This window comes from Dendropsophus ebraccatus, chromosome 7 (genome assembly GCF_027789765.1).
Source record: "Dendropsophus ebraccatus isolate aDenEbr1 chromosome 7, aDenEbr1.pat, whole genome shotgun sequence".
In the NCBI taxonomy this organism is placed as follows: domain Eukaryota; kingdom Metazoa; phylum Chordata; class Amphibia; order Anura; family Hylidae; genus Dendropsophus; species Dendropsophus ebraccatus.
This window is the reverse complement of record NC_091460.1, coordinates 68,828,897-68,855,092: the sequence shown is the minus strand read 5'-3', so window position 1 is coordinate 68,855,092 and position 26,196 is coordinate 68,828,897. Positions and strand designations below refer to the sequence as shown.

Here is a 26,196-nt window from a genome sequence, read left to right as displayed (position 1 = left end):
AAGTCAGTAGTTGACGGCTGTTAGTACATTATTCTACTTTTTGAAGTGTATTATTGAATACACTGTGTGCATTGCACAGCTGTGATTCCATTGATTTCAATGTATTCCATTTATTTCAATTAAAATGCGGCAATAATGGACATTATTTATAAAAGAAAAAGCAGATGCCTTTTTCTCTCTCTCTTTTTTTTATGCTTAGTGCATACATAGACAATTGTTCCTAGCATTTCCTAGCCCTTTCAGTAAAATAACACATTTTGCTGTAGACCCTGTTACAGATCTTGTTACTTGGAACTTCCTCTGGTTTATAAGCTAATGGTTAAGCAATATGAGTGACACAGGGGAGGGCAGTACCTGTGCATAGAGAGCTATCAGTGTACTGTAGACAGGAGTGTATGACACTGGAGGAGAGGCCTGTCTTTCAGCAATGTTTCAGCCCGCCCCTCCAGCTTGTATTATTGTGAGGAAACACAGGCTGAATGCTGACTGGCTGAGTTTACAACCAGGGAAAGCAGAACAGAAGAAGCTCACATAAACACAAAGAGACACGTTCACCACCATCACCAACAACAGTCTAACCCTGGCATTGCTGTGCAGGGAGACATGGAGCTGCTGAAGGGAGACTTCCATCTGCTGGTCTGGGTGACTGCAGCTGTTGTGCTGCTGAGCCTCCTATTCTTCTCCACTGCCCCTTTCTTCACTGACTATTTTCGGAAATGGAGAATAATGAGGCCCATCCCAGGAGTGGGACCCAACTATCCACTGGTGGGGGATGCATTGTTTCTGAAGCCAAATGGTGGAGGTAGAGTATAAATGGGAAACACATTGCTGTGGGGATTTTACAGATGAGCTGAATGATACTGTACATGTAACTGTTTGTAGCTGCTTTATTTGCTGCAATGATCCACCTTAAGTAATATTAAAGATAAATTATTCCATGTAATACTACATACAGGTAATAAGTTACAAGAAGCAGCAAACTTAGCTCTGCATCTGCCCTGTATGACATAGCAGTGTAAGCCATGCTGCTATAATAAATAGAGCACACCTATATAGTAAACGCTAACATATGCTGCAACATGATATGATTGGCTAGTGTCCCACAATTTCTGGCTTGGATGCAGCTCTTCTCTCTTATACCTAAGCATCAGAAGAATTGTACAGCTGGTCTCATGAACTTCACTGTAACCTTCAGTATGATTAGGTCATGTAAAAGGTCATGCTGTACATTGGTATTTACTGGTGTTGTGTAATCTGTACTCTCACCTGAAGCAGTAATTGCCTCTTTAGTTACTAAACTATCTAATACCTTGTTCATAACTCCTGCAATGTAACCTTTAATATTTATGAATCCATGTAGTTCATAATAATGACTGACAGTCTCTTATCAATGCAGTTTCCATGTGGCAACCACGTCAGGTAGCCTGGACATGGATTAGCCCCATGGAATGGAGTTAATAATGAGTCCAAAACTGCAGCAAAATCTAAGGCATACAAAACAAAAGTCTCCAGCAAAAATCCGAAAGTATGTCTCTGCCAAGTTCCGTAATAGATTTTTCCATGGGAACATGCTTTTAGGTGCTTAGTTTAATGGGATTATCCGGGTTTACAAAAACATGGGTGCTTTCTTCCAGAAACAGGACCTATCCTGTCCTCAGTTTGGGTGTGATTTTGTTGCTCAGTTTCATTGAAGTGAATAGAGCTGAATTGTAATACCATACATAAACTGGGGAGATGAGTGGTGCTGTTTTTGCAAGAGAATAGTTGTGTTTTTTCTAATCCTGGCTAACTGCTTTAAAGGGGTTCTCCAGTGTTAGGAAAACATGGCCACTTTCTTCCAGAGATGGCACCACTCTTGTCTCCAGTTCAGGTGTGGTTAAAAGGGAACTCCAGGTAGAGGTAAAAAAAAATGAAACTTCTGAAATGAAACTTCTGCATATAGCATTACTTACCTGTCTATCCCAGTTTTGAAAATACAAAAAATCCATTTGTTTGGGGGGTTTTGCACTGTATTGTGTTTCTCTCCTTCCTGGTTTAGCATTTCGCAGAATGCAATGCTTTCGCTCAGCTGATTATCATAGTCCCCACTCATCACAATCAGTAAAATTAGTGCTGCAGCTGCTTCTGGCCGGTCAGAGATGGTGAATTACTCAGGGGATTGAGGGATCCAGCCAAGCCTCCTGTGACATCACGCCCTGCCCCCTCTGTCTGCATCATCAGCCTGTGCTCAGCAAACACACACAATGTCAGACAGAGGCATGGAATATTTGTCTCCTAAGGTGGAAGCAGGAGACAATGTGGATTGGCACAGAGGCCATTTTTTTTTTAGCTACCAGTGTTGCAGAACTGCACAGATATGGTAATACATTGTATTGACACATCTATATAACTTTTAATGTACTTTTAATAGAAAACAAGTTTTTCTTATCCGGAGTTCCCCTTTAAGTTAAGCTCCATTCACTTCAATGGAACTGAGTAGCAAAACTGCACCCAAACTGTAGACGAGAGCGGTGCTGTCTCTGGAAGACTGTGGCCATGTTTTTGTAGCACTGGATAACCCCGATAAAACTTCTGGACCCCAGTTTCCAGCAAGAGACATTACTTATTATCATGTGTTTTCTTGTGTGACAGTGCAGTCATTGGGACCTCTCATGCATAGCTGGAGTAAAACTGCTAAATTCTTTTGCTATGCCCTCTTATGGTGCGTTTACACAGACAGATTTATCTGACAGATCTTTGAAGCCAAAGCCAGGAACAGACTATGAACAGGGAATGGGTCATAAAGGAAAAACTGGGATCTATCCTCTTTTCAAATCCATTTCTGGCTTTGGCTTCCAAAATCTGTCAGATAAATCTCTCTGTGTAAACGCACCCTTAGGGTCCATTTACACAGTAAGATTCTCTGACAGATTATCTGCCAAAGATTTGAAGCCAAGGCCAGGAATGGATTTGAAAAGAGGAGAAATGTCAGGCTTTCCTTTATGACCTGATCTCTGTTTATAGTCTGTTTCTGGCTTTGGCTTCAAATCTTTGGCACATAATCTGTCAGAGAATCTTTCTGTGTAAATGGACCCTTATAGTGCGTTTACACAGAAAGATTATCTGTCAAAGATTTGAAGCCAAAGCCAGGAATGGATTTGAAAACAGGAGAAATCTCAGTCTTTCCCTTATGACCAGATCTCTGTTTATAGTCTGTTCCTGGCTTTGGCTTCAAATCTTTGGCAGATAATTTGTCAGATAATCTTTCTGTGTAAATGGACCCTTACTGATATATTAGGTAGTTACTTAATGAGCAATTTCTAATGCAGGAGAACACTATTTCAATAATTGTGCAATACATATTTAAAAAAAAATATATAAAAAATAAAAATAATAATAAAAATAATAATAATAATAATAATAATAATAATAATAATAATAATACTTTTACTTGTATAGTGCACACAGATTCCGCAGCACTTTACAGAATAAGGTTAATGGAAATAATAAATATTGTGACAAATGTAACAACTAGGACAAGTACTGTCATAAATTAAGTAAAACATACAGTATGTTAGTAAAGTAGCCTAGCTTTAACATAGCTATTGGATACAATTACACCACTTTTCATAAAGGTGGCCCAATAGGACCTTTATGTTGTTACCTACTTTTACTGTTTGCTGTACCATTTTCTGTAAACACTTGGCTTCAATGATTCTGGCAGCACAAAGTCTACAAGTAAAGTATTTGCAGGTAGCACTTTTGTAATCTTAAGAGCATACCATTGCATTGAGTGGTGTATTTTATAATACATGTAGATAAAAATTTTTTGAATAAGCAGTGCATATTATTACACAAGTATAATGTAGTAGTCCAGCGCCCAGACTTTTAAAATGAAGACCCTTCATTGATACTTACAGAAAACAAAGGTTACAAACTGCAGTAGCTAGTTAAACTGCCAACATGTTTTCAACTGTGTTTTGTTATTACTCATGGCTGAACCATGAAACTTTTTGAAAAATGTTGAATCCTTGGCTGCTTGCAGTCTTTAACTTTTTTTGTATGTATTAATAAAGTTTCTCTGTTAATAAAAGTTTGCTTGGACTCTGCGCTCACTTTGTTTTTGAAAAAGTGGGGCTTGGTCCTCCACACACCAACACATTTAAGTGGAAATCATAGCAGCAATTTACGCCAGCCCATCACTAGCATAGATCTCAGTGTGTGGCGCACAGTCATAGTTAGGCGCCATATATAGTTAGGCGCCACAGTCATATATTAGGCACATTTTGCTATGATCCACTTTGCCTTAAGACCATCATGAAAAATGTTAGTTTTATGTTTGCAGTTTTTAAAATAAACATTATTGTTTTCCAGATTTCTTTCAACAAATAATTGAATACACAGAGGTGATGAGACACCTTCCACTGGTAAAACTTTGGATTGGTCCTATGCCTTTCGTGATTGCATATCATGCAGAAACTGTAGAGGTAACTAACATAATAGGTACTTGTTTTTATTTCTCCCAAAGAAGGTTTAAAAAAAAAAAAATCAAAATGAGAAATTCCTTGATGTTGGTAATACTATGTAATGGCTGACAAACTGGTTTAGCAAGAGCTATGGTGATCTTAACAATATGCTATTGAAGCAGATCTCTCTTAGCATGGCCATTTTAGTAAACACTTGCACTCCAATGAGGAAAAAACTATTAGGGTGCGTTCACACCTACAGGATCTGCAGCAGATTTGATGCTGTGTTCAGTTATTAAATGAAATCTGCTGCAGAAAATCAGCTGCAGATCCTGTAGGTGTGAACGCACCTGTAGGTGTGAACGCACATTAAAGAACATATTTTGTAGCATTGTGCAGTCCCTCTGTTAGGGTCAATTCACACATGTCTCATCGCAGCAAGTTTTGTAGTGAAATCCCCTGCAATACTAAATACAATTAAAGTCTATGGCACTCCATTCTCACAGTGGATTTTCATTCTGTTGTGAGAATATAGTGCCATAGCTTTGTAAAATGTAGATGTTTAGCTGATGTGATGTTAAAAAAAACTATTAAGGGACCATGCTTACCTCTCCTCCTGCTTGAATCTCCGTGTTTCCTACTCAGTGACAGCCCACTCAGCCAATCACTGGCTGAGATGGGACAGCGCTGAGATTGGCTAAGCAGGTAGTCACGGAGCAGGGACCCCAGAGACACAAGCAGGAAGGTGCTGACAGGTAACACAGACAGGTAAGCCTGGTGTCTTTATTATATTTTAACCTCAAAGCAGCTAAATATTTAAGTTTTACAATAAAAAATTACATTTTTTAAATTGTTCTTTGAATAGTGTTTAATACAATGTAGATCACAAAGTATGATCGTAGAAAAAGGATAATAGAAGTATATATTGAACAATCAGTGCATTAGGAAACGTTGGCACCCGATCTTGCGAGGTTGGTTCTCAGATATTGTCTTGACTTCTCCCTGATGCACAACAACAGAAAACAACCTTTGCCACTCATGGGTAAATGTGGTGACTTGAGTGTCTTTGAACAATTATTGGATTCTGGAGGTGTGGTAACAGTATAACGTTAAACAAAGCCCTCCAAAAGTTCCCAAATTGCTGTTTCTTTTTTGATTCTACCCAAATTTTGCCAATTTCCATGTACATTTTGTGAAAAAATCTTCTCATATGGTTTCATATGGTTCCATTGGAAAAAGTTCTCATATGGTTCCATTGATGAGAAAATATGGTATTTTGAAACCAAGGAGGAAAAACCAAGGAGGGAAAAAAAAAAGGTTTTTTTTTTTGTCATGAAATGGTTAAGGGTGGGTGCCTCTCTACAGATGTGTATACGTTTTTTTTTTACACATATCTTGGTATACTGTACTTTTTTACTACTTTCACGTCATGTACCAGCAATATCCTGCACTACAAAATTATGTTATGAAGGGGCCTTTAAGTTTTACATGCTTTGGATACACTGTTTGTTTTCCTGGATACCAGCTGCATGATACTTGTTTGCAGACTCACACAGTCCCAGGCTGCATAAAAGCAGATAATATTTTCCTGTGGGTGTGCACAGCTATGCTGGAACTTGGATGAAGAACCACAACAGCATTGGCAGTGAAAAGATCTTCAGCCAGAATAGAGTACAGACTTGTTTAGTATTCATTACAGGGCTCGGAAATAAATATTGACCCTATACTTATTAAACATCTGGGACATGTTATTGGACCATCATAACAAGAGTATGACAGGGCACATCCGGTGCCATGCATGCCTCTAAATGAATGGGTTACTACCAGGGCCGGATTAAGGTTTGTGGAGGCGACAATTTTGTTGGAGGCCCTGCCACTCCCCCCCCCCCCCTCCCCAGAAAAAATAAACTATAACGCGATCTTTACAGATGGCAGTTTACTGTAGGCAACTTAGCACAGACCCCTGTATGGATCAGCATCCTCCTCTGTTATGCATGTGATGGTCACTAGAGGCTGCAGTGCAGAGGAAGATGCGAAGCTCTAGAGACAGGAGCGGGGAGGGCTGAGTATCAGGGTGTGTTCTCACATTGTGTTTGTGTTAATAATGCTGGGTAAGTAGTGCCAATCTGCTAGATTGGCCCTCGCTTACAGAGCCTATTATAAGGCTTGATCAGCCATCGGTCGCACATCACTATTAAATGTAGCGATGCACGGCCGGTGGCCAATGATTTTTGAACATGAAACATGAAAGACATTGATCAGTTAATAGGGGGGGGGGGGATTTTGCAAGGGAGAAGCAGTGTGGGTATTATGGCTTACAGCAATATAGCCTAATCTTTTTTTTTTTTTTTTTTTTTTTTTAATTCAGGGCACCCCTACCGAATAATTTTCTAAAAAATACAAAAAAAAAACGTCATTCAGTGACTCACAGGTGACATCTTCTTTGATTTGAGGTGTCACTTTACATGTCGCGGGCCACATCATCCCTTCGACATCCCCTGATGGGGCCTGTGCCCACGGCACTCTCTTGTGTTTAGTGGCCTCTAGACACAGGAGAGCGCAGTGCCTGACAGCTCCTGTGAGGCAGAGCGGCGCGGGATGGAGTTTCCCTATCCTGCCATAGATGCACCAGCCTGGTTCGGGCTGGTGGGGGCCCCTATGTGGTGGGGTGCCCTCCCTTTAATCCAGCCCTGGTTACTACCACCCTAATAGCATACAGAAAGAAATGTCTGGGCTGCCAGGGTGGATACAAATCTTACATAAAAATAAATGGAATTCCCCTATTTGTGATGAGATCAGAGGGTTAGGCCCATTGATTGCCAATGGACGAAATCTACAGCACATCTACAGCATCAATTCAACTCAAGGTTTAGACTTAAAGAAATTTGTCTGAGTTGAGTCTGTTAAAGAAATACATGTTGGATTTCAAGTCCGAAACGTGAGCATACACTTAAAGTAGGGCAAATACATTACTAAAGGGCTATTATATAGTATATCTCTGTACACTGTTTGGGACTGTAATACAGCACGCATAGGAGCATGTGGTCCACATTAATCCTTCATATGCCTCCAATTTCTGATGGAACCTGAAAGAATGCTGTATTATGGACTTATAAAAGCATTGCTGTTGGGAGGGAAATACTGAATAAATATTGTTCTGTTCAATAGAACTACCATATTTTCCGGCATATTAGATGACTTTTTAACCCCGAAAATTCTTCTTAGAAGTCGGGGGTCATGTATGGTCGCCCCATCCTGTGACGTACACTGCCTGCGCCAGATAACTTCGAAGTTCTCCCGGGCAGCTGAGCATCCCATCAGAGAAGCTTGGAGACACTCGGCTGCTGGGAGAACTTCAGGAGAATAACAGAGGCGCCAGAAGTTCCTGAAGCCTCTGTCATTCTCCCGAAGCTCTCCCAGCAGCCGAGCGTCTCCGAGCTTCCCCGATGAGACGCTCGGCTGCCTGGGAGAGCTTCGGGGATCTCCGGCTCAGGCAGTGTACGTCACACTGCCTGGGCCGGGAACAGGACAGAAGATGCGCAGCTGCCAGGAACGGGTCACAGGTGAGTTAACTGTTTGTTTTTTTTAGCTGCAGTTAACCCCTGCCTGACCGCAGCAGGGCTGCAGTCAGGCAGGGGTTAACATTTTCCAGCGTATAAGGCGAACCCTTGACAATCCTTATAAAAGTCATGGGTCACCTTATATGCCCAGTCATCTTTTAGGCCAGAAAATACAGTGTATACATCTTACCAGGTAACATGGTGTCTTGCTGCCTGGGTTCTGTACATATGGCACTGCCTTAGGCTCATATATCATGAACAAAAAATATGATAAAATCAAGTTCTTAATAGTAAAATTGTTCAGTGTACAGTAATTGTACTCACAGTACTTACTGACAACAGCTCCCTGTGTGCCTCATAGGGCTGATATCAGGTATTCCTCCTCCAGGCTGTGCTGTCCTGCTCTGTACGCTGAATTGTTATTCTGTCCAAAAGATTGCCGAGCATGGGACAACATGTGACAATACCCCAGGACCCAGAAGGGGAAGGCACGGTTACATGCTCCTCCATGCTCAGCCATCTTATGGACAGAATCACCATTCAGCATATAGAGCAAGGCATCAGGGAGGAGGGGTGTCTCATATCAGTGCTATCAGGTACACAGGGAGCTGTTGTCAGTAAGTGCAGTGAGTACACTTACTAATACTGAACACTGAACAATTTTACTATATTGGCCAACCCCTTAATAAGTGACTGAACTGAATATTGTTCATTCATCTGCTACTCACTGCAAGTTATTGTGTCTTTGTTTCCATTCCCCCTACTTACTAGTAGCTGACAATGAAAGCAACATTTTGAAGGGACCTTATTTCTGTCCCTTACTGGGACACTTCTGGGCCCCTGCAGTTTAGTGCAGTCTGAATGATATTATCATGCCACCTTGTTACCAATCGGGTGCTGTAATTCTCCAATATTAAGTATGTCTATATTGACAGTTTAGAGAGGAGGGAGACATGGAAAGAACAGAAATCAACCATAATGCTGTTTATACATTTCTTTTTTTTTTTCTTTTTAGCCCATATTGAGCACTTCAAAACACATGGACAAATCATTTGCTTATAAGTTCCTCCATCCTTGGCTTGGTTTAGGGCTCCTAACAAGGTAAATATACTGTTTATATACATGATCCCCTATATAGCTATTTGCTACAACCTGCAAAGTTTCAAGGGCACTATCTGGTAGTGTACTGTGGGATTAACCACCCGCAGAAAATCTCCAGAGGGGACCATAAGACCTGAAAATCTTTAGAATTGTCTACTCCAATCACTGCAGTAACAGGAGAGGGATTTCTAAGAGACTTAAACCAGATTTTAGAATTCTTGTCTTCAGTTACTCATACTTTTTCCCTTTGTCCACATCTTCTCTTCTCCCTTGGATAAACTTGCTGTTTTTGCTTGACTCGTTGATTTAATGTTAATTGGAGCTCTGTGTTTTGTTTTGTTTTTGTAATTTTTCTTCTGCTTGAAAAATACATGAGGTTCTGCCTTTAAGCAGCGTGGTTTTCCCCCATTGAAATCAATGACAGATCTTAAAGGTGTTATCCAGCACTACAAAAACATGGCCACTTTCTTCCAGAGAAAGCCGCACTCTTGTCTCCAGCTCGGGCGGAGTTTTGCCGCTCGGTTCCATTGAAGTGAATAAAGCTTAATTGCAAACCACACCTGAACTGGTGACAAGAGTCGTGTTGTCTCTGAAAGAAAGTGGCCATGTTTTTGTAGTACTGGATAACCCCTTTAAAAACCACCCCAAACACCTACAAAAAAAAAAAAAAAAGATAGCCTGACAGTACACGTACACATTTTAGTCAGCATACATACTCTATAAGAAAGGATTTTCAAAACAGGATTGTTGAGGACATCTAGTGGTCTTATTGTTAACTGCAAGATTAAGTAAGGTTTCAAATAGTTTAAAGGGGTTATCCTACAATTAGGTATCACATTTTTTTCTTAGATCACATTTCTCTATAAATTTTTTTTTAATACTTTCAGCACTGGAGAAAAGTGGCGTTCCAGAAGAAAGATGATAACACCTTCATTCCACTTTGCTATTCTCTCAGAATTCCTGGAAGTTATGAATGAGCAATCAAAAGTATTGGTGGAGAAGCTCAATGGCCGTGCAGGAAAAGGCTCTTTTAACTGCTTTATGGATGTAACTCTTTGCGCTTTGGACATAATATGTGGTAAGCAAAAGACCTGATAAAGACCTGATTAAGTTTTCTATCTTGCTGTGGCAACCTTCTGAATATTACATTCTTTTTTTTTTTTTTTTTTTAATTTAAATTTTTATTGATTTTTCTTAACCCTATAGATAAATGAAATACTCTGTTCTAGATGGTTTAACAAAGAGGATGACTGTTGCCCCTTGCATCTGGTTCAAAATACTGTATGTAGGATTTACAGACTATTAGACTTAATATATCCTCAGACATGTCCAAAGTTACTGATCACACTGGTTCTTGCTTTTGAGACTTCATGAGACCTCAAGATTCAGCTGGGGGATTACATAAACTCATAAAATCATTAGTGTTTTACAATATTTCTTACAGATAACAAAAGAAAACTATATTAAAACACTTAAAGGGGTACTCCCTAGAAAAAAATGCTGTCCTTTCCAGCCTGACATGGTGCTCTCTGTTGCCATTTCTGTCAGTGACAGAAACTGTCCAAAACAGAAGAGGTTTTCTTGTTAAAATATTTTATATTAATTTTTATAGTTAGATTTTATTTACAAAAATATAACTTGTACGGTTAGGTTAGGTAAAATATATGATGAATCACCCCCCCCCCCCCCTTTGGAGAGTAACAATTCATTCAATTCATGTTCCTTGTTCAATTCATTACCTTATCTGTCTCTTTCCCTCAGTCTTGAGCTGCTGCTTTCTACTAAAACGCAAAAAAGAGTGTGAGAGCTGTTCAGTCCATCTCTGCTCTCAAAACCCTCCTTCATCCTCCCTTCCAGACCGCTTTTGTAAACAAGTCTCTGGCAGGATCTATCTGCAGCATTGTAGCTTCTTTGTAATTTGGGGTTAAGTTGCTGATGAATTCAATGTGATTAGTTACAATGTTGCAGATAGGGACTTGTTTATATCAGCCATCTGGAAGGGAAGGGGGAGGAGGGGGTTGAGAGCAGAGATGGACTCAGCAGCTCTCACACAGATTTCTATGTCTTTAGCAGAAAGCAGCAGCTCAAAATGGAGGAAAGAGACAGAAAAGGTAATGACACGTATGAAATGAATTGTTAGGGAATAAAATGTGGCTAGAAAAATGTTTACACCATAATGTATGACTATACCTTGTTTCTTCCAGCTTTTTTTGGTGATAGCATGTCACTCTAACCAGAGAAGACACATACTGTACCCACTTAGCTTCATCCCATTGCCATTTATTCTTGGTATATCGTACAACATATGCTCACAGGCTGATGCATGAACATGTCACAGTCCAAATACTGAGTGCAATGTCATTACCTTATCTGTCTCTTTTTCTAGCCACACTTTTTTTTCTATAAAGACTGTTGTTATTATGGAGTTGATGGAGTCCGAATAGTGTGGAAAAGTTGTACAGCTCTGAGTGCTGTGTTGGTTGTTTATAGATTTGAAATGAATTGCTGGTCACCAGGAAAGGGGGGTGATTCAACATATATTTTACTTAACCGCATAACCCCTTTAACAATAAAAGTTACTCTAAACACGAGCAAAACTTAAAGGAGAGGCTTAGTGTTTACTAAAAACTGGCATCCTGCAGGGAGAAACAGGAAATTTATCATAATTAGAAACTTACCTCTCCTTGTACCCTCGGTGAGCAGCAGGACTGGCCGCGGGACCCCCACTGGGCTCTGGGATCTCTGTGGTGTCCATGTCACGACCCAGGTGATGAGTCATGATGTGGACTGGCTGAGCGGCCAGTTCAGCAGCTGGGACGGGCCTTTTGTCTGCATCAAGACCCAGGGTACAATGACTTCCAGCGGGAGTCCCGCAGTCTGGTATAGGCTGTGCTATGCTGCGGCGGGGACCGAAGCATTAAGCACGGTAAGCTCCGATACAGGACAGGAGGCAGACCACCGGGATTTAGTGACGTGTGAATCATCATCCCTGGGGTCTGTCTCCTCTACCTGCACTGAAGATGTCATCATCTGATAAGGGGTTATACGGGGCAGTGCTGAGCCGGGCACATCGTGCAGAACACTGGTGAGAGGAGACCGGGTTCCTCTGCCCTCTCAGCTCCCTGGGGAATGCAGTCACCAGCATCATCAGCGAGCCCCTGAGGAGAAGCACAATGTGGAGCCAGGTGAGGAGCGCTACACAGCCGGAGTGGATAGAGAGCTAGACGCAGAGGACACTTTCCTGCTCCACGTCCTGCTCTCTATTGGCACCGGCAGTGTAGCGCTTGTCATCTTGCTCCACATGGCACTTCTACTCAGGGTCTTGCTGCTGATGCTGCATTCCCTGGGGAGCTGAGGGAGCATAGAAACCCAGTCTCCACTCATCAAGGCCTGCACAATCTACCTGGCTCAGAGATGCCCCTTAAATCCCCTTACTGGAGGATGACAGCTCCGGTGCATGGAGGGGTAACAGACCGCCGGGATGATAATTCACATGTCACTAAACACCCGGGGTCTCTCTCCCCTCCCGCTTTTTTTGGTAGGAAATTAAGATTGCATGCTTTAGTAAATGGGGGTAAAGAAGCACTTTATGTGCATTTCCTATAATAAGTGTAGTGTTGAGCTCTAACATAATTAAAAATAGGTTCTCCTTAAAGAATTAAGACTGTAGACCAAAAAGTACACAATACGCTTAGCATGAAAGGTTTTCTATAGGGATTTACTACCACTCTACCACACTGGAAAGAATACACCACTTTCTTCAGGGCATACATTAGCTGATAAGTACTGGAAGACTGTATATATATATATATATATATATATATATATATATATATATATATACACACACATATATATATATATATATTTATTTATTTATTTATTTTTTTAATCGAAGTAATTTACAAATCTGTCAGAAAATACAATGTTAGCTGGTGTTTATCACACTGTGTGACTATGCCCCGAACCGGGCCGCTAACTTGGTATATACTTGGATGCACATTTAAACAACGGGACAGGAAAAAAAGTAGTTGCAAACAAATTTCTCTTTTTATCGTAAGAAAATTCATACATATGGCATAAAGCTCTCACAAAAAAAACAGAAAAGAAATTTTTTGCAACTACTTTGTTGTTCTGTCCCGTTGTTTAAATGTGCATCCTATTTACAAATCTGTATAACTTTCTGACACCAGTTGATTTTAAAACAACCCCTTTTATACACATGAACAAAGGGATTAGCTATAGTAAGAGTAATCATTAAAATGCTAGAAATGCTTGACTTATGTAATATGTAAACATGTATACACAGTCATTTAAATTATGATGTCAATCAAGCGTAATAGCCAACAGTTACAGTAAATATATCTGCATAACCTGATCGGGTGCAATTTGTAAGAATAGTGGGTATTATTTTTTTCTTGGACATAGCATATCAATCTTTCTTCCTTTTCTATGCTATAGAGACAGCTATGGGAAGAAAAATTCAAGCACAGAGCAACAGTGATTCTGAATATATAAAAGCTATTTATGAGTAAGTATTTATTGGATTGTTTTTTTTTTTTTGTTTTTTTTTTAGAAAATACTTTTATTTTTCCAAAAACAAAATCACCCACAAATACATTAACACGTTACATAAAGAAGTCAGAGGAAATAACATATACTATCATCCACACCCACTCTAGTTGGTGTTACCTCCTTTTCAGTATATTCATTTGTTTGGAAACCTAGGCAAAGCTATCCAACAATTTCCATTCAACAGTTCCCAGAAGGCAGGTCTGGTTTCACTGGTCCTACCCACCCTTTATTATATGGATTGTTACATCTGTAGTGAAAGCAGTAGTGGGCAGTGGCTGTGGATAATAGATTACAGAGGGGTAAGTAAGTGAACTTGAAAGAAGTCTTTCCAGGCATATTGGTGTTATAGAGAAATCACACAATTTACATAATGCAATAGGATTGGTGCTTTCCTAGTTCTGGTTGGATACATTTTATACAGCATATAATGTAAGGTAATGCACTTTTATCTTAGTTTTTACTTTTTGTAATTTAATGTCCATCTGTTTAACTTTTATCTTTAATTTTTTTTATCTTTTCTATTAGGATGAGTGATTTAATACATCGCCGCCAGAAGATGCCCTGGCTGTGGCCAGATTTTATTTATGCCTATTTAAGGTCTGGAAGGAGACATGACAAAAATCTGAGAATTCTCCATTCGTTCACTGATGAGGTTAGTGATGTCGCCATACCTTCTGTTTAGGATGTGATTTAGGGCTATGGCTGCACAATGACTGCGCAACAGAAAGTCTCAACCGAAATATTTTCTGCAACATGTCTGCAACTTGCCATCACATGACTTTATTATATTTGTGACTTGGCTATTTGGTAAATATTTAAGTCGCAAGCAAATTGCAGTTGCACACAATGACGTTTATGGTAGCCAAGTTACAGGTAACTTGAGACCAAAAATCCATCAAGAATGAATTTTTGTAACTGACAAGTTGCAGTCACAGTGAGTCAATTGCAGTCACAGTGAGTCAATATTGTCAAACAACCAAAGTCACTGTGTAGCCCTTGCCTAAAAGTGTCTGTGGTACTAGTGGGAGCGAATCTCACTATCTGCAATTGTCTAACACATTTAGAGAATCTGGCCAAGATAAACACAGGGTCCCTTTACATGGAAGAAATATCAGTCAGGCAGGGTAATCATTGAGAAGCAAGAAATCGCTCATTCTTTGGATCATGTGGCCTGAAAAATCATTGTTGGTGCAATGTTGCAATAGTGAGGCAAGTGACCTAGAGATACTTTTTGTGGCCTAGGCTGCACAATCTTTGCACCATCTGAAAGACTTTTTAATGGTTAAGTCTAACTAAAAAGACCCTAAACCACAATATTTTAGTGAATGCCTTTGTGGTACTCAACCATTGATGAGCTGTGTTGTTACTAGTGACGCTACTTCTGTGGTGGTTGGTCGGTTGTGTTGTACAGCTCAGACAGTGATGTAAGTGTCGAGACACCAGTTGTGATGTTAGTACCTGCTTTTTGTTGTTGCTGGCTGTACTCCACAATATAGTCAGTGACCTGCCAGGCTGTGATGGGTCCCTTGGGCTCTTGTCACGGTAGTCCTGAGTGGCAATTGACCCACCCGGACTATTGGTACTGCCACCAACAGAAAGGAGAAAAATGACCCAAAGTATGTGGTGGATGTGTATAGGTGCTGGTGCAAAGGAAGAGATGACTGAGTTCCAGAGAATAAATAGAACAGCTTTACTGTGCAGTCTCTGAATAATACAGAACACTTTGGCAGCAACTAGATATTCTTTGTACAGGTAATAGAGCTCAACCGGGTCTGTGCTGCAGAGATACTTGAAAGTGCTGAATACAGTAGAGGCAGCTGTTGTGGTGCTTGTAGAGTAGAGTGGAGCAGTGTAGAGGAGTTTGTCAAGGGAGTCCCAACCCAAAGTTGTACTGTGCTCTTTCTTCCGTAACTTTAGAGAAATACTTGAGAGTAAGAAGTTTACTTTTACCTGTGTTTAGACCAACGCGTGACAACCTTCTGCCCTAAAGTGTTGAGTTTTCCATCCTAATAGGGTGATACAAGCCCAGCCGTGGTTACCTAGGTGAAGCTAAATGTCAGAGGATCTCCCTGTCACCTGCACTGCGAGACAGAATACGTAGACCTTCCGCTATCTTTGTTCTATCCAGTCTAGTTCCTCTTGTAGATTAGGATACCGCCCTGCACTTTGTAGATTGGTTCTCGGTGTGGGCTGGGTTTATCCCCGACTGTCTCCCTCTTGTGGTGTCTAGCATTGCATAGTAGTTATAGTTGATAGACTGGAGAAACTGATTATCTCCGGTTGCTTTATACACATGTAGACTGAACTCACTAACACACTAAACCACACTGAACTGACTTCCTGTGTACACGGGGCTAACTAGTTACTTCCCCAGGGGCTGTGTGTGCGTGGAGAGCAGATATAGGTAGAAGAAGAGAGAGTATCTCCTATAGGTCAGCACAGACCACATGGTACAATAATGACAGTGACCCTTTGCTTACTTCAGCTGTGCAACACATAAAGTTCAAAAGTAACACTGACACTTAGTGGCGAAATTATAGAATGCTACCTATATCACCACTGAACTGAAGAGAGAACTTTACACTTAACTGTGGGATCCCACACCTTGCTTCTAATTAACACTTTTGGGTATCATTATTAGTGTCTGTCTCCACTGAATCTGTAGTGATCTTCTGGATAAACAGATGTAAGTAGCCTGACTGCCCCGTATAGTGAAAGTTGTAGCAAAATTATATAAAATCCTACATGGTTTAGCAATGATAAGCAAGTTTCCAAAAATCACTTCAGGTCAAGTTCAGTAGAATCGGCTGTCAAATCTGATTCAATCCAAATAAATGGTGTCCATACCCAAGGGTGCCCTGTAAACGTCACTTTGAGGTCTCACAGGTTTAATTTTTTAATGGGTTGGGTTCCCATAAACATCAACAGTACTTAAACAGCTGGTACTGTTGTGCTGCTGTCATCAATCCAAGTCCAGTGTTTCCATCCTTTTTATAAAAAAAAAAAAAAAACACTTTTTAAATCTGGCGGCATGGTGTCAAAGAGCCAGGGCCTAAAGCCTTCATGCCCTAGGGCAGCAGCACTGCTGAAGAAGAGGGTGATGCTGCTGACCTAGGGCACAGATGCTCTAGGCCCCATCTGCTGACACCATGCTGTCGGATTAAAAAAACATTTTTTTATCAAAGGGACTGCACCAGGAGATATTTGGACCCTGGAACCGGACACCAGAAACTGGTACCAATAGATTTTGGAGTGCCTACAAATTTGTTTTAATGTGCAGCTGTGTAGAGATAGTACAGATGTGTTTTCTCTTAACTTGTTTCTATACTCAACATATCCAAAGATGTATGGTGTGAGATTACCAGCTTGATTTTGTGATACTTGACCACAAGAGGTATATACTGTGACACCCAGTGAATTAATTATTTTGAGTGTTCTAATGTAAGGATATTTTGGGGGGGGGGGGGGGGGGGGGGTATTTTAAGCCCGATATACATCTGCAAAACTACTTAGCTTGCACAAAAATCATTTTGGATGTTTTTGTGTTTTAGACCATTTTAGAAAGAGCACAAGAACTAAAGAATGCTAAGGACAGTGTTGAACAAGAAGATGATGACAGTACAGAAACTAAGAAAACAAAAAAAAGAAGTGCCTTCTTAGATTTGCTTCTGAAAGCAACTGATGAGGAAGGCAATACATTGAGCTACAAGGACATCCGTGAAGAAGTGGATACATTCATGTTTGAGGTATAAGCATGGTATTACTGTACTATTGCCTTTTTAAATGAAGAAATGTCATGTGACACCCAACACTTCTTTATACCTCGAGTCCCTCATATACCATACAAGATGTAAGTGTTTTCAATCTTGCTGTACAGAAAAGGAAGCATAATTATTGTGAAGCACAAATGTTAATGGGTTACAAGAGAAAAGGAATGTTGTACTCACATGGAAATCATGATCAAGTGGAAACTTTAATTCAGTGATACATTTTCGTTTCAAACATATAGAAGGCTTTGTCTGCTTGAAACACTGTATCGCTGGATTAAGGTTTCCTCTTGATCTTGACACTTACGCACTATTAGACGTCAGTAGCAGGGGTTACGTGAGGGCATGCACACAAAGCGAATAGGCTCCTGACAGCCCAGACAGACTAGTGACAAAAAGTATAATTTACTCTGCTGACAAACACAAGCAGCTCCCTTATGTGAACACTAAGGCATCCGGGTGGATCACTTGCCACGGATTCCGAAGCTCGACCCCACTCACGGACGTGCGCATCTTCGCCGCCTGTGCCATGCACTCCATTCTATGCACTAGTAGAACCTGTTCATTCTTCAGGGGGACAGCAGAATCTGACTGAGCATAGAATGGAGTCTATGGGACTGGTGAAGATGTGCGCGGCCGTGAGTGGGGGCGAGCTGCTGAATCCATAGCGAGTGATCTAGGGTCCATGCATTCGTGCATGGAGCGTACTTACAGAATGTGTGAATGCCCCTTTAGTTTTTTTTTTGTCCATCAATAATACAAAATCTGTATGGGATCCAATAACAGGTTAGAGTATGGAGGCATCATGGTGAGCACCTTAATCCTGTCTTTGCAGTGGAGCAATACTCTACCCCAGCTGCTGGTGTGATGATCTGTGGGGTCATTGCATACCACAGTCAGTCACCCCTAGAAATGATACAAGGGACACTAATGGAGGCCTCATGATGAGCACTTCAATCCTGCCTTTGCTGTAGAGCATGACTCTTCCCCAGCTGCTGGTGTGATGATTTGTGGGGCCATTGCATATGACAGTCAGTCACCCCTAGTAGTGATACGAGGGGCACTAACAGTGATATGTGCAGGAAATTCTGCAGCTACATGTATGGCCTCTCATGGCAGAGCTTTCTATTGGCATTTCAGCAGCATAATAATCATCCACACAATGTCTCTGAGATGTCAGAAGTTTGTTTTTAAATGATATGGATGCTTTAAATTTATATAATATTAATATTGTATTCTGACTATTGAAGATTTCACTTGTCAATGATATCATGGTACAACAAGACATTAACATTCATTTCTTTTTAGGGACATGATACCACAGCTGCTGCACTAAACTGGTCGTTGTTTTTACTGGGATCCCATCCTGAAATTCAGGAAAAGGTACACAAGGAGCTGGATGATGCATTTGGTAAGATCTATGTTTAAAAAGCATTCCTTAGCTAGACTCAGAAATTTTCTAATTTTTTTTTTTATTTAGAAAATTAGCAAAGGGGGGGGGGGAGTCAGTAAGGAAGTAATTAGTAACTAAGGGTATGTTCACACTGAGCAATTGTGGTGGACAATTCTTTGAGCGGAGATTGGAACTCTCCCATATAGACGCCGTTTGACACTGAGACAGGCAGGGAATTTTGCCACATTTGCTCAGTGTCAGCATACTCTATCTTACTAAAATCCCTACATATGGCTACTACATCAGCCATTACCATTAGCTAAATTGTCACAACACCAGCCATGACCATGCTGAAGGCAACTTTATGGGTGGGAATAGATCTGTACATAACTGACAGAAATTGCTCTTCTCGGCTATGCTCACTTAATAAAGGTATTGAACGTTTCCTCAGATCTTGATGTGACAACCAATGCATCATTTTTTGTGTCCTCAAGCAGTTTCCATTGTATTATTCTCTTTATTATTCTCTTTAGGTCAGTCTGACCGGCCAGTGACAATGGATGATATGAAGAAGCTACGATATCTTGAAGCAGTTGTTAAAGAAGCTCTTCGACTTTATCCTTCCGTGCCATTCTTTGCTCGGACCACTACTGAAGATTGCACTATTAGTAAGGAACCTTAGCTTAGTGGGAATGTTCATCATCCAGAAAATGTTCGTATAAGTGGGATTAAACTTTTTTTGTACTCGTAGGTATTTTAACTTGATAAATCTTAGAAAAATTGTGAGATATGAGAATTAGTAAGATGCAGGTCTATATATGAAATTAAAATAGTTATGTTTATGTTTGTTACTATAGGAGGTTTGACTGTACCAAAAGGTGTGAGTGTGGTGGTTGTACCTTATGCTCTGCATCGGGATCCAGAATATTTTCCTGAACCTGAAGAATTTAAGCCAGAAAGATTTCTCTCTGAAAATGCAAGTGGACGTAATCCATATGCTTACATACCTTTCTCTGCTGGACTCAGGAATTGCATTGGTAAGCGGGAAATAAAATGATAGTTTTATTATTATGCTCAGACAGGTGCCAAAAGTAATGGTCTGTAATAATGGTGGCGGTATGATTGCAAGTGTAACATTCCTTTTTTCTCAGTAGCCGCCTAAACACAACAATAAAAAATACTTCCTAAAACAGCCTCTAAAGGGGTTATCAAAGGTTAGAAAAGCATCCAAAAACAACACCACACTTGAATGTGGTATTACAACTTTTTTCCATACACTTTAATGGAATTGATCTGCAGTCCCACCCACAAACTGTGGAAAGATTGGTGCAGTTTCTGTGAAAAAAACTGCTGTGTTTTTCTAACTCTGAATAACCCTTTTAATTCTTCATGTAGTTGAAAAGATGTGTTTATCCAGTGCTTTAATGGTCTTTTAGGGGACAGTCACACGTCCGCAATATATGGTCCTTGCATGGACTGTATACTGCAGACAAGACCTCATGACATCATGATTCAGGAACTGTTCAAATATTCACGGTACTGTGATACTGAAATATTTGTGGCATCATAAGAAATCATGATGTTTAGTCATGATGTCTGTTTACAGACCATACTGTATATTGCAGATGTGTAAATGGCCCCTTACTTGACTCAAGTGTAAAGGTTTATCCAGCCCGTAAAAATTATAAGCCATTAATATTAGATCTGCAGTGTTTTTCAAGTGAACAGGACAACATTAGAGCTCCTTGCACTGTTTCTACTAAATTTATTACAAATCCAGGGATGAGCAGCATTAAACATGGAATAAGTTGCAGTACTCGCACTAGTACCGCAGCCTCTTCAAACAGCTGATTGCATGGGTTCGAGGAGTTGGACCAACGCCAGTGTAATATTGATGCCCTGTCCTCTGGATAGGCCTCTGTTTTACAGGCTCGATAGCCCTTTAAAGCATGTCAAACAGCACAGAACATCAAGTGTCTGCCATCTGCGGATGAAAGGTGTACTGTATATCTATCACATTCACCAGCAGATGGCAGACAGAATTACTTACAGACTGGAAATACTATACTGTATAGCTGTAGGAGACGGCAGCTGTGACAAGCCGGGGGGAGTGAGGGGAGCCCCTCTCTTGTGCATCTATGCAGTTGAGCATTTTTAGTACAGTCATTCTTTAAAAATGTAATTGATATAATTCCTTTCACCATTGATTTCCGGGGATCCTTGCAAGTAAAGGCCCGGTACTATTGAAAAAGTTTTGTGTTGATATTGTTGAAGTTACTTATGTTTATTTCTTGCTTATGTCTTGCTGTACATAGGCCAACGCTTTGCTCTAATGGAGGAAAAAGTGGTGTTATCGGCCATTTTGAGAAATTTTACTGTAAAAGCAAGCCAGAGCCGTGATGACCTCTGTCTGGTGGGAGAACTCATTCTTCGCCCACAGGATGGCATATTGATTGAGCTGCAAAAAAGAATACCCAGATCTGTGCAATAAACCTTGTGGGATAACCCTATGTGTGATCACGACACATGAATCTGGTTGTTTCATACAAGGCTTTGGTGACTATTTTTCATTCCTTCATTCATTCATTAAATTTTTAAGCCAAAGCCAGAATTGGATTAACATGGAATGGAAAATATAAAGGAAGAACTTATACTCATCCTTCCTGCTGGATGCACCATGGGCTTTGGCCCTCATTGAATTAAACGGAATCTGACAGTAAAATTGGAGGCATCTTGTTATAGAGCAAGAGAGGCTAAGCAGATTGATAAATAGTTTTGTGGGAAAAGTTTCAGTATAACTTTTTATTTGTGTTTATAAACCTCTGCTCATTCTGAGCTAGGTAGTCACAGGGGCGGTCCTACTCAGTCATTGTCAGCTCTCTAGATGCATTTAAACAGATATCTGACAATTACTGTATTTACCAACCCACATAACTACTTAACATAGAATAAGCAGATGTTTACATAATAAATGAAAAGTTATCCTGTAACTTTTCCCCATTAAACTAAATATCAATCTGCTCAGCTCCCCCTGCTCTATAATATGCTGGTCACAGATTAGACTGTATTTTCAGTGTGACAGATTCCAAAAAGCGGTGTGTAAAACCTTCCTTAGGGTATGTTTACACTCGGAAATAGGAATTTCAAGCAGAATCCCCGCCACGAACTTGAAACTCTGCCTGTCCCATTGATTAAAAAGGTTGTCCAAGAGAAATTAAAAGTAAGAGATCGTGGGGATCTGACCTCTGTACCTCCGGCCAATCTCCATATCTTCAGCTTCTCCATTATGTATAGAGCCGTGGGTATAGCACGTGACCTGTGGCTCTATTCATTATTTTTGAAAGAGCCAAGTAAGCACTCTTCCAACTTACTCAACTCTTTCCAGCAGCTCTATTTACTCCTATAAAGCCACCGAAAGAGCTAAATAGGCACTCTTCCAGCTTGCTCAGATCTCTCCGGTGGCTCCTTAGGAATGAATGGAGCTGTGGGTCACATGCTGTACTTGTGGCTCTATTCATAACAGAGAGCTGGGGGCCAGATACAGAGATCGGCACGGGGTACAGAGTTCGGACCTATCACAATCTCATACCTTTCAAATTTACCTTTTTGGCAACCACTTTAAATGGTTTTTTGTCAGGCACAATCCATCATGTGCCCAAACAATTGACATGTCAATTCTTTGGGCAGATGGCGGATTGCACTTGAGAAATACCAATGAATCAATGGGACAGGCAGAATTTCAAATGGAGTCTGCGGTGGGGATTTCGCTTGAACTTCCTCACTTATTCTGTTGTGTGCACATACCGGTATACTTGTAAATAGTCCAGTGTGTGCCTTGTAATGAAGAGAATACAGTATATTGATTGAATATCTCTTTAGTATCTGAGTTTGATATTGACATTGTATGTATTACTCATGACATTTAATATTTCTTTTACTGCCTGCAAAAATCATAACTGATACAGCAGGACAGTCATTTATCACAAAACGTTGAGCAGAGAACCTAGCCTTATTGCCCACAGCAAATTATCAGTTTTCATTTCTTTGCCTACTAAGATGACATAAAAACTAATAAATTACATGTGAGGGAGAGAGTTTGACAAGAAGTGACCTTAACATACAATCACACAGTATAGTATAACTTACAGAGAAAGAACTATGTACAGTTTATAACCATAACATACAGGTCTTGCATTTTTACTCACCTGAAGTTATTCTTTAATACTACAATACCACCAATTGTCTGTAAGAGTCTTGATAATGCAGCCGGGTGCTTTAGAACTCCATTTCGCTTCAGCTGCCTGAAAAAGCTGGAAGCAGTCCTGAAAGAAGTTTCCGAGGACTATGTCCAGCTTTTTCAGGCACCCGAAGCAGAGTAGCATGAAGTTCAAAGGCAGCCGGCTTATAAGCTTTGCTGGCACTTTAAATTCGCTCATTCCTAATGATAATGGTTATTATGCAAAATTCCAATAAAGTTTTGTAATATATTATTTAATTCACATCTCAGTAATTAACTGTAATTTTTAGTGGCAATCAGGGGCATAACTGGAAATGACTGGGCCCCAAAGCAAACTTTGGATTGGGCCCCCCTTCCCGGCTTGCCACTAAGACGTCAAGTGTAGTCATAACTTCATAACTGCCGTCTTTCGTCAGGAGCGCTTGCAGTTAATGGCACCTTTCAGAGCCCGGGAGGTCACCAAGTGCTGCAAATGATGTCAGCTCAAGGGGCCCAGTGTATTGCAGGAGCAGGCCACTGGGCCCCATGATGTGGCAGGCCCCATTGCAGCCGCTATGGCTGCTACATTGGTAGTTACGCCCCTGGTGGCAATGACCCGTAGAATGCAAATACATGGAAAAAAAAGTTTTTTTTAGCTGTTCTGGATTAACTTTTGTTTGGTTAAATTCACACTAAATTAGAAAAAAAGCATGTACACACAGAAAAATATATGGTTAGAATGTTATTACATCTACACTTGGGGTGGGATTGCACAGAAGCCGCATTAACCAGCCGTGTTTCAACAGTGTTTGCAAAAACAGATCTAGAGACTTTTTATAAGAGACTTTATAAGAGGCTTCTCATATGAGCAATGAGCAACATCACAGAAAGCTGCTGTTGGATATGCAACAAGATGTCTTTCTCCCTGATGATCTGCTCTTATAGCAGGTAATATATTACATGCAATCACTTGCATACAGTTACCAACTAGGGCATATCAACATGAAGGTGATATATATATATATATATATATATATATATATATATATATAGGTCACTCCAAATATCAACTATGATGGGTCTCTTTTTGATGAATCATTTCCTTTGAACTTCAGCCATTGCTTTCCTAGGTCCTAATGACGTTCAATAATACACCTATTGCTGGCTAAAAGTTTTTTTGTTTCAGAAATAAAATTATCCATTTCTTAATGATTTTTATGTGCTGAATTCAAATATCACAAGGAAAAATGTTAATTGGCTCTAGTTTCTATGATATTGAAGAGTTCTCATGTTACTGTTTTGTGAATTGTATAGAATACAGTATAATAGCCGACATATTTATTACTTCTGCAATCATAAGGAAGCAAGTTTACTGTTCATAAACTTTTGAAATATTTTCATAGGAAACTTAGTTCTATCTGAAATCAACTACAATTTACAGGCATATCCAAGAATTTTTACAAATTAATTATGTTTATTAAACTCTGGAATGTAGGTCCTTATTCAGTGGCTACTCGGTGCATTTACACATGTCTTTTGTTCTCTTACATGGGATTGTCTCTGATAACAGTAATCTGCAAGCATTGATGGGTTCCATTTACCCCAATACCTTAGACTAGGTTCACACTGTGTTTTTGCAATCCGTTTTTTTATCCGTTTTTTTTTGCAAAAAACTGATGAAAAACGGATGAATTTGTGTGCATTCATTTTGATCCATTTTTCTATTGACTTCCATTATAAGAAAAAAAAAAAGGATCAAAACGGATCCTTTTTTTTAACGGACACAAAAGTAGTGTTGACACTACTTTTGTATCCGTTAAAAAAAAAAAGGATCCATTTTTTTTATAATGAAAGTCAATGGAAAAGCAGATCAAAATGGATGCACACAAATGCATCTTTTTTTTCATCCGTTTTTCGCAAAAAAATGATGAAAAACACGGATAGCAAAAACGCAGTGTGAACCTAGCCTTATATCTTAACTATTGGTCATTCTAAGATGATGCAATATACCAGTTGATGATGCAATACTGATGATGCAAACCTTTCCTAGTATTGTATCACTGGCTGTGAGAAGTATAGAAAGTACGTCTATATCTTGAAAATTAGAGACAATTTCTAAATTTGAACATCATTTTCTCGATCTCAGCACCCCGAAATTAGTTAAGTTCAACTGTTTTCATGTCGGAACCTTTTTGGCTGTTGACCAGTGATTATCTGTCCTGTTTTCCCCATACATAGACTGGGCTGGGCAGTAAAAATCCATCATGCCCGATTCCTATCTCTACCAACATAATCTACAGTATCAGTGGAGACTCTGGAGGCTGTCATACTCCAGATACTGGGTGTCCAACCTAAAGGCATCTATTAGGGTGCGTTTACACAGAGAGATTTATCTGACAGATTTTTGAAGCCAAAGCAGAAATGGAGAAATCTCAGTCTTTCCTTTATTACCTGTTCTCTGTGTATACTCTGTTCTTGGCTTTAAGGATCTGTCAGATAAATCTCACTGTGTAAACTCATCATTACTCGGAGCGATTATCGTTTAAAAATTCACAATTATCTGTCTGTGTAATAACCAACAATCAAATGACAAATGAAAAATGGTTCATTTTTGTCCTTCAACATGTTGAAATCTTATCGTTTGTAGTTTGCTGATCGTTCGCATATCTATTGATCTAATAAGTTTTTCACTAATAAAACATGTTGTGTGGGTCTCCTCAGAAACGATAACAGTAATGACTGAATTAATAACCTCAGAATCGTTCGCTACAAAGTCACTAGTTTTCACTAGCAATCGAGCGTTATAGCGAATTTCCAGCCGCACTTTACATTGTGTGCTATGGATAATTAGAATGCGGGCACACCAGAATGCGCCTGCATCCCAATACTAAAGACATGAAGTTCATTCGGACGGTACTGCAGTACCAGCTGGTGTTTTACGCTGTGTGAACCTGGCCTATACCAAACCCTTGACATGTGCAGTGAATTACATGGATTATCTTGTGATAATGAAACATGTCAGTGATTTTGATGTTATAGCTGATTGGTGTGTCTGTCTGTAATTCCTTTAATTTGTGGATAAATACCAGATTAGCAGATTATGAAAGACAGCTAGATAGAGCATTACCACATTATGCAG

The 26,196-nt window shown here is 40.0% G+C and overlaps 1 protein-coding gene across 1 annotated transcript; it reads left to right on the top strand.

Moving 5' to 3' along the window:
- The first annotated feature begins 455 nt into the window (after positions 1–455).
- CYP4V2 (cytochrome P450 family 4 subfamily V member 2) lies at positions 456–25,787 on the top strand. The gene is made up of 11 exons (XM_069977707.1): positions 456–802; positions 4,354–4,466; positions 9,021–9,106; positions 9,994–10,184; positions 13,568–13,637; positions 14,207–14,333; positions 17,233–17,427; positions 18,757–18,859; positions 19,375–19,509; positions 19,699–19,878; positions 21,157–25,787. Exons 1-11 carry the CDS (start codon positions 604–606, stop codon positions 21,330–21,332), a joined length of 1,575 nt encoding a protein of 524 aa, XP_069833808.1. The 5' UTR covers positions 456–603; the 3' UTR covers positions 21,333–25,787.
- The last annotated feature ends 409 nt before the right edge of the window (positions 25,788–26,196 follow it).

Bases quoted from the DNA above. Each gene is read 5' to 3' on its own strand.
- CYP4V2 (XM_069977707.1), top strand. From the start codon at position 604: ATGGAGCTGCTGAAGGGAGACTTCCATCTGCTGGTCTGGGTGACTGCA. The intron at 10,185-13,567 runs GTAAGCAAAAGA...TCTATGCTATAG, and splicing joins CGCTTTGGACATAATATGTG to AGACAGCTATGGGAAGAAAA. The intron at 19,510-19,698 runs GTAAGGAACCTT...TTGTTACTATAG, and splicing joins TACTGAAGATTGCACTATTA to GAGGTTTGACTGTACCAAAA.